Source organism: Cygnus atratus, chromosome 17 (assembly GCF_013377495.2).
Source record: "Cygnus atratus isolate AKBS03 ecotype Queensland, Australia chromosome 17, CAtr_DNAZoo_HiC_assembly, whole genome shotgun sequence".
NCBI classification, from domain to species: domain Eukaryota; kingdom Metazoa; phylum Chordata; class Aves; order Anseriformes; family Anatidae; genus Cygnus; species Cygnus atratus.
Genome location: NC_066378.1, coordinates 6702210 through 6718573, shown reverse-complemented (window position 1 = coordinate 6718573; position 16364 = coordinate 6702210). Strand labels below are relative to the sequence as shown.

At 35.0% G+C, this 16364-nt stretch overlaps 1 protein-coding gene across 2 annotated transcripts; it reads right to left on the bottom strand.

Annotated features, from left to right (window-relative positions):
- Positions 1-1769: 1769 nt before the first annotated feature.
- CDC45 (cell division cycle 45) lies at positions 1770-16136 on the bottom strand. Of its 2 annotated transcripts, none has more exons than XM_035556731.2 (19): positions 16000-16136; positions 14890-14949; positions 14490-14582; positions 13932-14069; positions 13153-13293; positions 12113-12168; positions 11497-11545; positions 10648-10709; positions 10190-10240; positions 9308-9427; positions 8787-8918; positions 8280-8378; positions 7868-8029; positions 7532-7670; positions 7073-7156; positions 5817-5935; positions 4935-5011; positions 4094-4160; positions 1770-2897 (listed from the first exon to the last, which is right to left on the bottom strand). In XM_035556731.2, the coding sequence occupies exons 1-18, from the start codon at positions 16048-16050 to the stop codon at positions 4096-4098; spliced, it is 1698 nt and encodes a 565-aa protein (XP_035412624.1). In that variant the 5' UTR covers positions 16051-16136; the 3' UTR covers positions 1770-2897; positions 4094-4095. The 2 variants fall into 2 exon arrangements, with proteins under 2 accessions (XP_035412624.1, XP_035412623.1); XM_035556730.2 differs by having other exon boundaries at positions 15762-16096.
- Between the last annotated feature and the right edge of the window lie 228 nt (positions 16137-16364).

Sequence of the window (16364 nt, the reverse complement as noted above, 5' to 3'; positions counted from 1 at the left end):
AAACCCAGTACTTCATTCGTACAAAAAAAAAAAAAAATGTAATACTTGTTCTTGTTTTTCTTAAGGAAAAAAAAAGGAAGTAAGAATTTATTTTTTACCACTATGCAACCTTGATGTTGGTAAGTACAAGTCTATTAAGTCACTACAGTTCTGGGGAAAGATTCACTTCAACTCCAATCACAAAGTCCTTACTATGCAATTTCAATTATGACTAAATTTATTGCCCCAGAAAGAAAACGGTCATGAATCACTGTGCCGGAATGGCATGATTTAGTCAGCTTGTTCAGCTGCTTCAGTACTTTGGTATGCAAGAATGTTCGTTACTTTATTTTCTTAAAAATATCTTAAGGGATTTTTGTTTATTTCATACTTTTGTTGTTCTCTGAAACAGTAAGAGAAACAGAAGTAATTAAAAGAAACTATTTAGTTTGCTGTACCACTACAGCAAACAACTACACTGGAGGAAAAAGAGTTACTGCAGCTTAAATATAATCCTTGGGGAATGTTTCTATTTGCATTCAGACATAGCTAGAGGAATGTCATCATACATCTAAGAGGGTAAGCCAATTTCTTCATACTCTATTTCTCTTAAAATGACGTGTTAAAATCACACTTTATGTTCGGGCAAATAAATCAAACCCACGATAATCTCTTCATGAACAGATGTCAGGAGTTCTTGGCTTGGAGTCTCTGCCCAACACCTAACTGTAAGAGGAGACCAATTTAACTAGCCTACACAGTTTCAATGAGCCACTCAAGCTACCCATTTTACTGCTCTTGGACTGTGCTACTTAAATATCTGCGCACTGGGGACTCCACAAGTTTGTATCTTTCTATACAACGTTTCTCCAAATAAATAGTATTAATGTATCCATCTACATATTCTATAGAATAAAATAAACTGTATAGGAAGTATCTGACACTATTTCAGATATTCTAAAATGTTGACATTAGAAGTTCTACCTATTGGGAGAAACATATTTAGATTCTCACACAGATGTGACAACTTTCTTTTTAATACAGTATTCGGCATCACCGATTGATTTTGGGCCACATTTGATAGCCTTAGGATCAGTTCAACAGCTGATCAATTCTAAAATTTGGTGAAGCATTCTTGGCAACTCCTGTAGATGTTGGTAAAGTTAGAACCTTAGGGGAAAAAAAAAAAAAGAGGGACAAGGGAAGCTTATTCTCCATTTAAAGTATCCACAACCCACAACTTCGTGTACTAACACATCTATTTGGAGGTCAAAGAACCAGCCAGTAAAGCAATTAACAACACATCCCAGCACACAAAAAAAAATAGCTCCCCTTTCTCATCCTCCCAGCAGAACACAATATGCTTATCCTAAAGGGACAATTTGCCTGAAAATTTGTCCATTTTAAGACATGATAGTCACCTACTAACACAAACACATACATGCATGCACACACTCAACTTCTTTCTTTAATGCAAGGCAAGATGTGCATTTATCAGAATAGCAAGAAAATGCAGTAGCAGTAGAAATTAAACATACCCTGACAGTGGAATGGAGTAGAAAACAAAGGGATGGGGGAACACAACAGCAAATGAGAACTAGTGAGGTGAGACAAAGGGATTCACACAGCTTCTAATGAGGATGAAGCAAAAACAGTAGAAACAAAACCTCAAACAAGAAAATAATGGTAATAATTTGCCAAGATACCCAACAGTCACAAAACTATGCCATGTATTGAACACAGCACTAAATCTAAGAACGCACAACTTTTTTAGTCACCATAGTTTGGCACAGGGATTTTATTGCTCAGATAAAATGGCAGCATTAAAAAAATGTTTTTGTTTGAATAAAATATATAGATTAGTTTTCCGTTGGCTACATCTAAATCACAATTAATATTAAATTAACTCGTATTAAAAGTCTGTACAAAGTATGATGCAATGATACATAACCTTTACATATCCATTATAGTACACTGAAACTATTAAAGTCATACATAATTCTAGCAAACGTGGCAAGACAAAAAGAACTCCAAACATACACATATACATACCCACCCAATGTGAAGCAGGATAAGTCTAAAAAGCAATAAAATTTTATATGATCAGAATGAAATTAAGTTTCTGTTATAGAAATGGATAGATCTAGTCTGTCAGTATTTATAATGCTATAGTCCATGCACAATTATCACATTATTGTAGATTCTCTCCAGGAAAATTATTCCCAAAGCCAATATACAAGTGACAATACAGTATCACAATGCATGACTAAGAAAGTTTTACTGATATCAGTACTCCATAGTTTTTGTTTTAACCTGGTACTTGACAGTTTCTTAGTACTTAGATTTTAAAAGCCCTAAAATTCATAAAACCTGCATCACAAAACAGTTATTTCAACTAAAGTACAAGACCTCAACCTGATAGTATTAAAAAAAGATTTTCAATACTCTAGATGTCCAAGGGGAGTTTACAAGTTTCTTATAAAAAAAAAAAAAAAAGCATTCCAGAAATTTTTAAAAGAACACGTGAATGGCAATATAACGCAAAAATAAATACAGAACTTCAAAACCTATTTTTTGTGATTAAGCAACATCTAAACAACACAACATCTAAACATCACGTCTACTAATAAAAGCAGGTTTGACAAACAGAATCTCAATTTACAAATACTCCTAAATTGACATGTCTTGCCATTACAAGGATTAGGTCTTTACAAAGAAGCAGTATTAAATATCTGTGTGCTCAGATTAAAATCCTCTTAACCTCCTAAGAAACATGAAAACAACAGTCCTGTATCAGCACATTTAAGAAAAAAACAAGATGAACATCACAACTGCAGCACCATGAACTTTGGAACATCTGAAATCATTTTCAGAGCATCTGATCCTCAGCTTCCAGCACGAGGAGCCAAAAAGCATTGCTGCATAACAAGGACAGAAGACAATATGAAACGATCCGTAGTCAGAGTACAAACAAAGAAATAAACAGATGTAGAAATCTTGGAAGCTATGAATGGCTATGCTGTCTAACAAACAGCTGCAGTTATTGACCCACGGTTTCAAACTTCTGAATGAACAGAGGAAAAATTGTAGCTTCAATACCCATTGAAAAAAGGTAAGTCATTTTGTCATTTGCCTATGCCTATCTACATTCACAGACTCTCAAAGCCTTCACCTTACTCCTTTGTTTTGTACGCATGGTATAAAGATAACATTGTGAGATTACTTCACATGTGAATACTAAAGATCAAATCTTTGTCTAGGCATAAAAGAACCAGGAGTTACTTTAGATACTTTCTAAAGCATATTGTTCTGAGCAAACATTACAAAATGATTTAGAGTTCAGCTTCTTCTCTGGGAGAAAGCAAGCTATCTCCATGGATCACTGAGATAAACACGCACACACAAACAGAAACCAATGAAAATACTTCATCATCGAAAAGCAGTCCATGTTTGAAGAGAGCTGCAACAATTCTAGTGTCTTACTAGTTTTAGAGTAAAGTTTGTCTTATCCTAAAGCAGCTTTAAAACAGACTTCAAATTACTGTGAAGCAAGTGGTCACAACTAAGGTCTTAAATGCCTATCTTTATTCCAGATAAAAACTACACACTAACATAAAATTGAACACTGTAGAAGTAAAAATGAGTAAATAAATGCACATTCTACATTAACTTCAAAGCAAAGAATGGTATTCTTACGGCCAAGATTCCACCCTGAGCTGAAACAAGCCATCATAATTAAAAGAAAAATTCAATAACAGACTATCAATCACAATTAATGTGTTCACCTCCTCTCACAACACTAACAGCTGATCCTTCTCCAGTTGAAATTAAAAAGCCACAAAAAGTTAATAATAATGAAGAAAAGCTTTCTTATAAAGCTTCATGAAGAAACTTAAATGTCTGGAGGAAAAAAAATTACTCTGTTCATACATTGTCTGCCTCCTCACAAGGAGATAAACAATTGCCTTTGTAAGAAACTTTTTTTCCTCTCTCCCTCTATATATATTCTCATTGGAAGTTGTTGCGTTATTCTACAGATAATACATGAATATCATTTGGTTGCTAACTTGAACTGTGATTAAATTCTGAATTAATCCTTTTTACACTGTCTTACCGTTATGACAAGAGAGAAATGAGTGCATCCAGAAATTTGCTCCGATCTTCTGTTTTCAATTCAATTACTAAAACATGAAATACCTTATTACAAGATCCAGTAACAGAAAGATATATCAGGTGTCATGCTTGACAAATATTAATTCCAAGTATACTCATTTATAGTCCTAACCAACTTCAAGAAGGAAAAAGAGAAACTATTTGGACAAAAAGCAAACTGCATTGTTTACTTTGCTCTTAGATTTCAGTAAACTCTGATTTCTAGGTGGCCATGATATACATGATATAGTCACCACGTTTGAAACCTAGGAGTGTTGGGGGCGCGTTTGTTTGTTATGTTCAACATGCATACATTATCAAAGTATATAGAATTAAAAAGTGCTTCTCTTGTAAGAGAACAAAGGTAGGAAAATCTCATTGCATAAGTATCTCACTTTTCAAACAGTCGATAAAGAATACATCTCATAACATCAATACCATGCTTGGTTTGGCTGCTACATACAAAAACCCTCATAGATAACCTCAGAGATTTTAACTGAAGTGCACATATGAAAATCATTACTCTGTGCAAAATTTACATTGTCTCAAAAAGACGCATACACCTCTGCTATGTAGCTTATACCTTTTGCACGATACCACTTAAAAAGACTGGCAAGCTAATATGCAGTTTGTGTTTATACTAGACTCAGGAACAGTGTGCAATATAGATGCAAAAATTAAGCACATATAAGACATATACCAATGAGTATATTGTCTATACTCATTATGCTTTATGGAGGCTGTGTAAACACTGACCCCTAAAGGACTATGTTGTGACCGAAATAAGAGACAGTATTACTCACTTGACATGTCAAAATGGTTGTGTAAAGTCCGGGAGTTGGTACTTTCCGCAGCTTTCTCAAAAGCTCTTCCAAAAAAGCTAAAGATGAACAGAAACATGAGTTAATCACATATTGGAAGGTACCGTTCATTAAGAGACTAGATATTTCTTAAGTATTTCATTCAAGAAAAAGATACTTTCCCTCCCAATATATATTTCCTGAAGTATGTACAATTGCCTACAAGCACATAGCATCTACAGAGAATGCATGATGGCCATTTGTCTTAAGCACTGCATAAGAGAATCAAATAAGATTACCCTTCCTAACTTAGAATTGACTATTAAATTAAAACCGAAGTCTTCTATCATAACTACCCAGCTCTTCTGTAAAATGTGACAGATCCTGTGAAAAGTCAGGACTTAGCTATTAAGAGTTAACTAACTTCATTTTCACAGGAAAATAAATATTAAAATGAGCATTACAGAAAAGGACATGTTAAGCTAAAGCAGAAGTATGGAACTTTTCCTTGCTGAGAGCTAAAAACATCTAGATATTTTTTTACGTCTCATGTATTCAACATATACTTCACTTGAATAAGTGAAAAACTTTAACATCGTAGGGTTTAAGAAATGAAGTCACAGGATGTATAGCAAACCCCCTCTCTCTTTTAAGATAAAGAAATAAATAGTTAAGATGGAGAAAAAAACGTACAAGGAAGCTGAGAAACACCTGTATCCTTTCTCAAAGTGTCTCACTTATACAATATGCAAAAGCACATTTTTAAGAAAGATACAGCTCAAATCAACGTATTCAGAATTAAGTAAGTACATGAAAGAAATTGTTTCAGAGACTGAAAAAGTCTGTGGATAGCCTTTAGTCAGAACTTTCAAACAACATCCTTACTTCTTTTTATCAGAGCTTTCTGTCTCTGGAGGAATCCCCACCATGATCACAGTTCCCTGTTCAACATCCATTGGTGCAGCCATTATCAGGGGCAGCAGTTTACAGCGCTTGTTTTTTGTCTGGAAGTCAGAAAGCCCCTTTGTCAGACAAAACTCAGGAAACAATTTAGTTTCAGCTTAATATGTGAGAAAGTATTACTATTATTCACCTAACGACACAACTATAACACATTTGAACAGAAAATGGTTTGTTTACATAATCTTAGTTTCCTTCTTTAAGGACAAACAGATGTCAATTCTCCAATCCTGCATTCCATTTTAGCACAGAGATGATATGGAGAGAAGATAAAATTTACAATGAAAAAAGCTCTTAAAAAACCACCACCACCTTAAAAACTTGGACTGGGCGTAATTTTTTGCAATAATTGTTTTACATTGAAATTCAATGGATTAAACATTGACCGTCTTCTCTAGAAATTATTGTCCCTGCCCTATTGTTTTATAGCACTAAGCTGTAACTTTTAACAAGTTTTGTAATTTAAGTAAATCCAAAAATAATTATGAAGATGGTGACATTTTTAGATACTTTAGAAACAGAAGTTTGTTTAAAGTGTTCTGTTCTCAAGACAAATGTTTCACAGCGAGTTTTAAATGCCGTTCTTCTCCTAGCAGCAGACTAGTTTATTCACCATGTCTAATTCTCAAAATAAGGACAGGCAGATGCAATCTGACAAGGCTGGACCACCATAAATTTCATTTGAAGATAGGAAATGCTCACTGTGAAGAGAGGTTATTAAAACTTCATTCTTTAAAAATCTAAATTATGTCACTAATAGTTCAAAAAGACAAATGCAATTTAATTTCAATTATATCAGTTGTCAAGATCAGAATTTTTTATTTATACTGACACAGAAATCTTTAGATAACAATTACCAGTCCTGCAATGCTGCTTTTGTGTGTGTGTGTTGGGTTATCTTTTTGAAGTACATATTTTGTGATTTTGTAGATTTGGAGGGAGATTATCACAAGAAGGTTTTATATCTCAAGCTTATTAGTAATGAAATTTTTCTATCGCTAGAAAGTTTCCCAGGCAGATATCTTTCCTAGAACAGCATTCATAAAGGTGATAAAATTATCCAATCATTTAGCAGTCAAACTTTTAATTAAAACATTTTTAATAAATCAACTGCAAGTATCCAACAGAACAATAACTATTGCACAGGCCAAAAGTTAGTTAGAAGCTTCCAATTTACTTACAGAGCAGACAAAAGATTTGAGCAAGTATTTACTGAGCAGGCACAGAGACACTGGTTTGGAAAACAGCTTCACATCTGGCGTTCCCTAGAAAAAGAAGGATTACTTCAATTACTATGCAAGATGATTCTTCCACTTATTCGTTTAACTTTAATAGCTACTGACATGTCTAGAAGTTTTGTGTTGCTCGAAGAACACTAACAAGAACCATTACAATGTAAGAGTTTGACATCGCCCACCAGAGTTTGATATCAAGCCCTCTCCTTTGAGGACAGATTCTTTTCCCTTACAAATTTCCATTGAGCCATCAGAGTACAGTACAATATAGATAAATGGATTCTTTCTGAATTTCTGATCGAGTCATTTATATTGGGCCAAGCAGTTAGTTAAAACAGAGTTATTCAAATATGAGACAGCCAAATATGACTCAAATATGAGACTGCTGAAAAATAGAATTCTGACCTCCATGAGTGAGCAGTAGAGAAAAGGCCCTTGAGAAATTACAAGGTTGGTGCAAATACAGCTGGCTACTGTCTGCTGAATGGCTCGTAACTGCTTTTTGGCTAGATCCAGTCCTTGGTGCAGTTTGTCCAGGTTACCCCTGAAACAGAGGAAAGTAAAATAAACATTTTTATATAAAAATGCAGCTTTCCCACAAATAAGTGAGACATCTTTAAACACTATCCATGTGGATATTTTCTTCATTTTTTCTTTAATGAGGCATCGACGCATCTTTTAGATATTTAACCCACATTCTCTAAATAAAATTATAAGAGAATGAAGAGACATTTTTGGTACCTGGAGAGACTGTCCAAAGCTTTAATGAAATTAGTTGTTTCGGGCCCTTCTTTCTCTATACTCTCCATGAGAGAAGCTGTTGCATAAACTATATCACTTGCTAAGAACTTGTTCTTAAAGCCAAAGTGAATGCTGAAGGTCTGAACTCTTAAATCCTTCATTCTGCAAAATGACAAAGCCAGTAAACATTATTAACAACATTATTAACATTGATCAGCTACCTCATCAGTCTGCTGACATTAAGAACATGAAGATAAATCATATCTCAGCATTTGCAACAAGCTTAATATTACTTTGTCAATCTAAACCCCCTATCTTCTAAAAGATGATGTTACATCCTCTTCATATAAAATTACTTAAACTTAATTGAAAAATATTTTCAGATAAAACATTTGTATTTAAAACAATTTACCCAAACTTGCTTGCAGATTCTTCAATCATTTCCCTAAGATTTTCTTTCAAAGAAATGTCCATGGAATTAAACTTCTGTTTCACTTGCTTCAAAGGCAAACTAAAAACAGAAGGAAAAAATACATTGTTAGGTAAGCCAGAAGAATCAGATATTCTGCCTACTCCTCATAAGACGTTAATATCAGATACTTTAACAAGTGAAGTCTGACTAAGCTTGTTTGCATTCTTTTTTCTTTAGTCATTAAGGAGCGGATGTGAGAAAGCCTCTTACTTGCAAACCCACTATTCAATAAAGGCATATAGCTGAAATATTCCACATACAGCAACACCCAATTTGCACAATTCAACTTGAAGAGACTCCACAACCTACTGACAGCCCCACAATCATATTTAAAAACCAACATATTGAGTACTTGTAAACTTAAAAATCTTTGCTATAGTCTGAATAATTGTATATAATTCAGTGAAAAATGATCCATTAATTAAGAACCAGATTTTTAAAACTCACCCCATGTCAGCCAAGAACTCCTGTAGCCTCTTCTGCCCTTGTACAGACCAAAGTTTAAGGTTAGCAGAGGTATATGAAGTGTTACAGAGACTCTCATACAGAGACCAGTGCTGATAAAGTGCCAGGCGCAGACTGAACAGGAATTATAGAAAATAATTATAAACATATGTCCTTTAAAGTTACGAATAGTTACCAAACTCCCTAACTGGTAGGTGTCTTGAATTGTCCTTATTTATTGTATATACCCATACTCCATAAGAAAGTTAAAAGATGTAGGTGTGCATGAAACCCCAAGAGACAAGGGACACTGACACATAACTAAATCTGAAGCGTTAAGCTGAAGTAAAGCCACATGAGATATTGAAAGAGAGACCTATGTTCAAAAAGCCAATCAAATTTCCATTTCTTCTAATTCTGTTCTGAGCAGCAGAGAAGCTTGGGATTTTTTTTTTCCTAGATAAAAACTCAGCTGGGGTTCATCAACTGCCTAGTTTGTTTTTCCAGATCTTAGGCAAGGATACTCATATTCAAACGCTATTCGCATGCAGTCAATTGACAGAGAATTTTCTTCATCCTCATTGCGGTGGTTATGGCGAGACACGTGACGCTGCAGAATTCCAATATCAGTCACATACTTCATTCTTTAACAAAAAGAAACTTGTCACTTCAGTATCTTCCTGCCTATTTTTCTACTTGATTATGAGAACATAAAAATGCTTCCTAAAGATTACACATTGGCCAACCAGCAGCATAAAAAACTGCAGATACATTTTAATAACAACAATAAAGTTACTCATTAGTTTTCTTTCAATATTCAGCCATATACCCAGGCAATTAAAACTAAAACAAAACTAGCCCAAAGAGACAGACCAGTGAAATCAGTTACTTATTACATTTAATAAGAGATCAGTATATAAGTATATAAGTAGCAATAGAAAACCAGGATTAAGATCTACATGTATACTATGAGAATTCTGCTGGTATTTAGTACGAGATAAGAAAAGGTGGGTGAATGAAAATTTGAAACTTTCCAAGTAAAATTAGAAAGGAAGCTGGAATGTACATTTTTTCCCCTTTAACAAAACGATTGTATAAATTCTTGACTATATCAAGCTCATATTTAAGTAAGCTACTACTAGACACCATTTCTTCCAATATAAGAAATGATTGTTTTATAATTTTGTGAATAGTTTAAAAATTCTAAATATCAGAAAAAGAAAACACAATTTTTCTAATGTATATTCCTGTTTTTATAAGGCATCAGATCACATTTAATCATTAAGATATTCAATGCCCTTGTTTATTAATTATCACGTGTAATATTAAATTTCCATGTTTCCTGATCTTTATTAATTGCTTTTAGTTACCCCCAAAAAAAATAAAAAGGAAAAAAGCTTTCTTACTGAGTGATTTTATCTTGGACCCATTGATCTGTTAGGCCAACAATAGCCCACCTAAAATTAGGGGTAGGGGTGGCGGTGGTAGGGAGAAATAAAAAAAAAAAAGTTAAAATATCCCAGTAATATATTATATATATTATACTTAAATCTGTTAGTATGTAACAGAACAGGTCAGGAGAACTATTCATCAACTCCACTTGGAAGTTGGTAACAAAGTCATGTACTATTATTTCTTCTTTAACAGACATACACATAATAGTATCATCCTCTTGTTCCCACTCAAACTCTATTGGTTGCTTGTAATTAATTTATGCAGGTTTGTCCTCCAATTTATGACATGCACTTACTAAGGAAATAAATTGGAAGCTCATACTGAAAGCAAACAGTTTGGGGGAAAACTTGCCTCTTTTTACTGTTAAATAAAGCTAGTAGTCTCTATAAAAATGGTAATGGCAACATACCACAACATGTCATTCAAGTCTTTAGACATTATCCATGCCAGATCAAACATCACCATTGCAGACTACATGAAAAGAAAGCAAAAAGAGAGGACAGATGAACACAAAGCTCTCGCTTCATTAAGCAAATAGAAAACCGTTACGTTTTCCAAGTAGTAGCATTCTACTGCAGCTCTAAAAGTCACACTCGAGTGTAGTAACCTGCCACCATCTTACGTTAAGATACTAAGCAGAGTGAGTAATATTTTATAGAGCTCTGTAAATCTTCATCGTATATAAAGCAACACTTAAAGTACCAAAGTAATCAGACAAGAAATTAGATGACAGAAGGAGCAGTTTGGTGTCCTATTTCGTATGTTTGAGATATCCTGACACTTTGAAAACTTAGAAAGGCAAACAAGTTCCCCCCATCTGCAAAAAGTATTTTGTGTATGGATAGATACTTTTATCAAGATTAAAATAAAAAAGACACCATCAACTTTTTTTTAATATATATCAGCATTAAAGATATCAAACAACAGAAACATTAATAATTCTGGTTTACCTCTTTTTCTCCACTATTAACATTGTATTGTCAACTGTGTCAGAGTGGCTAATCTCCCAATCAACAAAGTACTTCAAAACAAGTACTGTTTCTAAGACATATCTAACTTATTAATAGTAAAACTGGATGCACACAACCAGAAAACATTAAACTGCTAAGTCAAACTGCTTGCAAATATATGACGTATCTTATCAAATATAGTACTACTACTTATAAATGGTATTAGATAATTCTAACATCAGTTATTATCCAATTACCTTTATGGTAGCACCTTGTGTTTCTATGGCAAATTAAACATTTATACTTACTGAGGTCCCATGGTATTCATACTGTTCGTAATCAAAAAGAATTTCACGTCTAAAAGAAGAATAAAAACATTCAACTAAGTAGCATCTAATTGCATCCAATTCAAAATAAAATATTATTTCTCAATTCCAAGTTTAATTTCATTTTAGCACTAAGAAGAAAAAACAAACTTGGGTTAAATATTTTTTTCTGCAAGGCAGTTTGATTTTTTTTTTTTAACATTGTGGAAGACACACTAAACTGTAGACAAAGTAAAAAAGACAAGCTTATTAAGCCCTTGATTCCTCATACTCCATTTTATCACTTGTTCTTGCTCATTCCAAATAAAAAGACTGGAATTACAAAGAAAGATATCAGTACAAATTTTACCCCAAGATAGACGAGATAATACTATGATTACTGAATAGTGAAGCACTGAACCTACTGCTACTCAATTTATAAATGATTATTTACAATTATTATCCATTTAAAAGTTTTATTTTTTAATACATTAAACATCTCCTTCCATTTGCTGAAGAAAATTAGAACTAAAGCATCTTGCAAATAAAGCATCATAGTATCAAGATTTATATCAAAGAGAAATAGATATACGCAACATGAAAAAAATCATAAACACACCTGCGTGCCTCCCATTCTCTTCTTTGGCGTCTTTTCATCGTTCTCTCAATTACCTCCTGCAAATTAATTTAGATGTTAAAAGGCTAGAAAAAATACTCTAGTAAGTTAGCAACTTTCCAGATAGATTAATGACTAAATCTTCACTAACAAGACCTAAAAGAATTATTCCTATTAATGACATCTAGTGGGAAAAGGGTCCGTAAACACCATTTTCAACATTAACATTGCATCTTACCATTTTCTAACATAACAATGACACTGATGAAAAATAAAAATGAGATAATTAATCAAACTCAGAATAAAGTCACTTGCTGTATATTTAAGCTCTATAAACAGCAGCAGCATCTTGAAAAAAATCAAAGCATCTTTCTGAAATGCTTAATAGATTCAAACGTATTTATGGATTTGACTTTAGTTTTCTGGCACTTGTTTTTTCTTAGTAAATACTTTTTCTAGATGAGTAGGAAAAAATGTACAATGTCAATAGAAAAATATCAAGATATCTATATTAATTTTGAGGATGTCTTTACATTTAATGAACTCATTGTTGCTAGTCTCATGCCTTTGCTACCTAGAACAATATAAATTGACAATATGCTACAAACAACACATAAATATATATACTTTTGCTAATTTACTACTAAAAGGACAAACAAAATATATTTCTAAATTATTTGTGAGCTGTTTTCTCAAACAATTATTTCAAAAATAAAAAAAATAAAGTTGATAGCTAGATAGGTTGTTTTGCTAGACTAAGAAGCCCAGAGCACGTAATCAGAGATAGATTACTTCAGTTTACTGATTACACAGATGGTATTATGTATAATACGTTTTAAGTTAGGTTTGTTTTTATAAGGAGAAAATATTTCTGTGCAGTTCTGATAAACATTCTAAGCAAGTGAAACTCTACTAGTCATACTAGATTACCTTTTAATCTTACACAATTTTGTAACAGTTTTAAAAATCAAAAGTCATGCTTTAACCTCCTGTAAGTACATGTAATTTTTATTTCTTTTCAAAATGAAGCAGAAGAAACAAACCTCTTCAAAACGTCTACGCTTATCTGAAGGTTCTGACCCATCACTTTCAGCCTCTGACTCTTCTTCTTCGTCTTCATCTCTGAAGATATCATCATAAGCAGGAACATCAAGATCATCATCTGGTTTAACTAACAGCTTAATCTAGCAAGCAAAAAAAAAATATTTTAAAGTAAAGTACCTTATTCAGTGATTAGAAAATATTTCAAATGACAAATGAGAAAGCTTCAGATACTTCAGAAGAGAAACTAAAAATTTATTTTGGCTGTTATTCATTGTTTGTATTAAAGAGCAGTATTTGTATTTTATCAAGACCGTGTCTATTTATGCATCATAGGAGTAAGACCTATATTCTTTATCAGTAAGATTATAGTTGGAACATTACTGAAAGAATTATTTGTGGTTGGTTAAAGGCATGCCTTCAAATAATTTGCGCTTAAAGCTCAGATTGCAGCTGTTGCTAGATACTGAGAAATAATAAATATTACATTGTAGAGAATGCTTATCTTCCAATTTCTAGCAGTTTGTTTTGTAGCAACAGGCCTAAGCTGGTGCTTACTGCTGACAGCTATCACTCTACTTTCAGTATATTTTTCTGTAACTGAAAACAGTATTTTTTTCTGACAGTGAACATTACTACTGGAAATATCCATTAGCAGTGCATCCTGACCTACTGCTAGCACTGTAAAAGGTGTTGCAAACACAGGAAAGCACTCAGACACCCACAACAGGAAACATGCCAACAGTTTTATTATGCATGCTCTAAGACAAGAGTAGTTTACCTGCGTCTCATTGTAAACATTCACAACATTGATAGGCCTGTGGCTGTCGCATACAAAAAAAAATGTGTCTTCTTCAGGCTGCAAGATCTCCAACAGGTCAACATTGGCACCACAATTAATAAGAACAAAATATTTGAACTGCAAACAGAAGTTTAAAAAAAAAAAAGAAAACTTTTAATTTCAATTAGCAGGAAACACAGAAGACTGAAAACACCTTTACAAAACCTCCAAAGCACTCATCATTGCCAAAACCAATACTTACTCCCTGTTGTTTCATGCCTCAGAGAACAAAAAATGCATAGGGCAACACACCAAATTTGTGATGGGATGTTGGACACCCAAAACCACCACTTTTCACATCTCAAAATGTGTGCACGCTTAAGTTGAATCAATCAGAAATGAGCTGATGTAAGGAACTTGACAAGTTTGTTACTGGTATATTAAAATTAAACCACTGTTTTGAGGCAACAAATAATAGTACTACTGACATCCTAAGCCGGGGAAATGGAGGAAGTACACCTCTATATCAGATGAGCTGCTAACTTTTTTATTTTTTACCTGATCTTTATGCTCAAGAAAGGCAGTTTCAAGTTCTTGCCATCCAGACACTGGGACAAGTGTATATTGCACATGATCACATTGAAATAAAGCCTGAAATGGAAAAAGAAAAAAAAAAAAAAAAGCTGTTAGGTATGGTGGGGAAACCACATCTACCACACTCAGCTATGCTATAATTCTATTTCATACAAATGTTTGTCTCAAGAACTTCTGAAACAACAAATCTAAACAAATTTCAGGAGTGTGATTTATGAGGTGTCCATGTTATGATTCGTGAAGAAAATACTTCACGAGATTAGTTTCAACATTCACCCTTTTCCCCGTTCAAACCTACTAAAAGGATCCCAGTATTGTTTTTTCTTTCACCGTTAGTTTATGGAGATAATGAACAAAAACTTACTTGGAGTATTTTACAAGCACATAGTGCATCAACATCTGAAGCCACAAGAAGAAGAACACGCTGCAAAAATAATTGAAGAATAGCGTTAATAATGTAGGCATCAAATTTAATGCGGTAGCATGTGAAACAGTCACTGTAAGAACAGAAAGAGAGAAATTTAAGCAGAGAGCATTATCAGCACAAAACAGGATTACTTCTGAACCGGCATTACACGCAAAATTAATTACTTGAATCCCTGTCAATATAAACTATAAACAATTCCCCTTCAAAGCAGTGAAATCACATCTAAAATATGTCAGCTGCTTTGTGGAAACGTAATTTTTCAGATTCCTGTGAACAGCATATAATTTTGAAGGTTCAAAGCTGGTCAGCCCTGCAGCTACTTTCATTACATGCCTAGAACGGCCTAATTTTTAACATGTGATCTGAAACAGCTTTGGTTAAAGAAAGCCTGTAGGAAAACAGGACCAAAACAACTCCTGAAATAACCTTGATTTAGGCTGAACAACTTATCTCTTGTTTGGGTTTTTAGAGATTTTTGCTTACAATCGGGGCAGCTGAGGGAAATACTTTCATTTGCACATTTTGTAACGTAGCTTCACTGGTTGAAGGCTAGAAGACTGTCCAATAGAAGCTTTACCGCTTGAGGATATAGACCCATGCGGGGAAAAAAAAAAAAAAAAAAAAAAAAGGGCAAACTGTGGGTAAAACATGAGAACGGGCAAACAGCTCTAAGAAATACTTCAAGGTAAGCCCCAAAGACGACAGAACACAAGATTCAGTGTCCAGACAAGCAACATCACAACGATTAAAGAGGTACAGAAACAAACAAAAACAGATGCAGGAATGTCTCGGCTGCACAAAAGACGGACCCGAACACTCGGTGAGCGCAGCCTCCGCACCCAGCCCGCCCCCGGAGCCCTCCCAGCGCCTCGAGGAGACCGGAGCGAGCCCATGGGCGCCTGGGGGGGCTCCTCAGCCTGAGCAGCCCCGCTCCGTGAGGTACGAGGCGCCCCCGCGGGGAGTCGCCTGAGGGAGCTGCCGCCGCCGCCTGGAAGCCCCCGAGGGCCGCGGGGCAGCCCCCTGAGGGCCGGGGGGCGCCGGCCGCACCTGGCTGACAATGCGCTCGTAGAAGTCTCGGCGGCAGTCGGACACGAACATGGCGGCAGCGGCGGGGGAACGGCGGCAGCCGCGGGCCGCCCCCACTCAAAGTGGGCGCCAAAGCAGCGCCGCTCCCCCGTTGGGCTTCCCGCCGCGGCTCGCTGGCCAATAACAAAGCAGGGATCCCTCCTTCTCAGCGCGGACTGGGCGAGCCGTCCGACTCGTTCCCGCTGTTCGCCAATGAGATTGGAGAAAAAGCGTGGCGACGCGCGCAGCCGGCCAATGGCAAGAGAAGGTCAGCCGGAAGCACCGTGCCGCTTTTAGGTTGCCGCTGCTGCCATCTTTGCTGAGGGCAACTTTCTCGCCTTGCCATT

What these genes read in the sequence shown, in the direction of transcription:
- CDC45 (XM_035556730.2), bottom strand. Translation starts at nt 15,845, where the DNA reads ATGGGCTCGCTCCGGTCTCCTCGAGGCGCTGGGAGGGCTCCGGGGGCG. An exon ending in GTGCTTGTAAAATACTCCAA is followed by an intron (nt 14,583 to 14,889) that starts GTAAGTTTTTGT and finishes TTTCCATTTCAG; the next exon opens with GCTTTATTTCAATGTGATCA. An exon ending in AGAGAATGGGAGGCACGCAG is followed by an intron (nt 11,546 to 12,112) that starts GTGTGTTTATGA and finishes TTCTTCTTTTAG; the next exon opens with ACGTGAAATTCTTTTTGATT.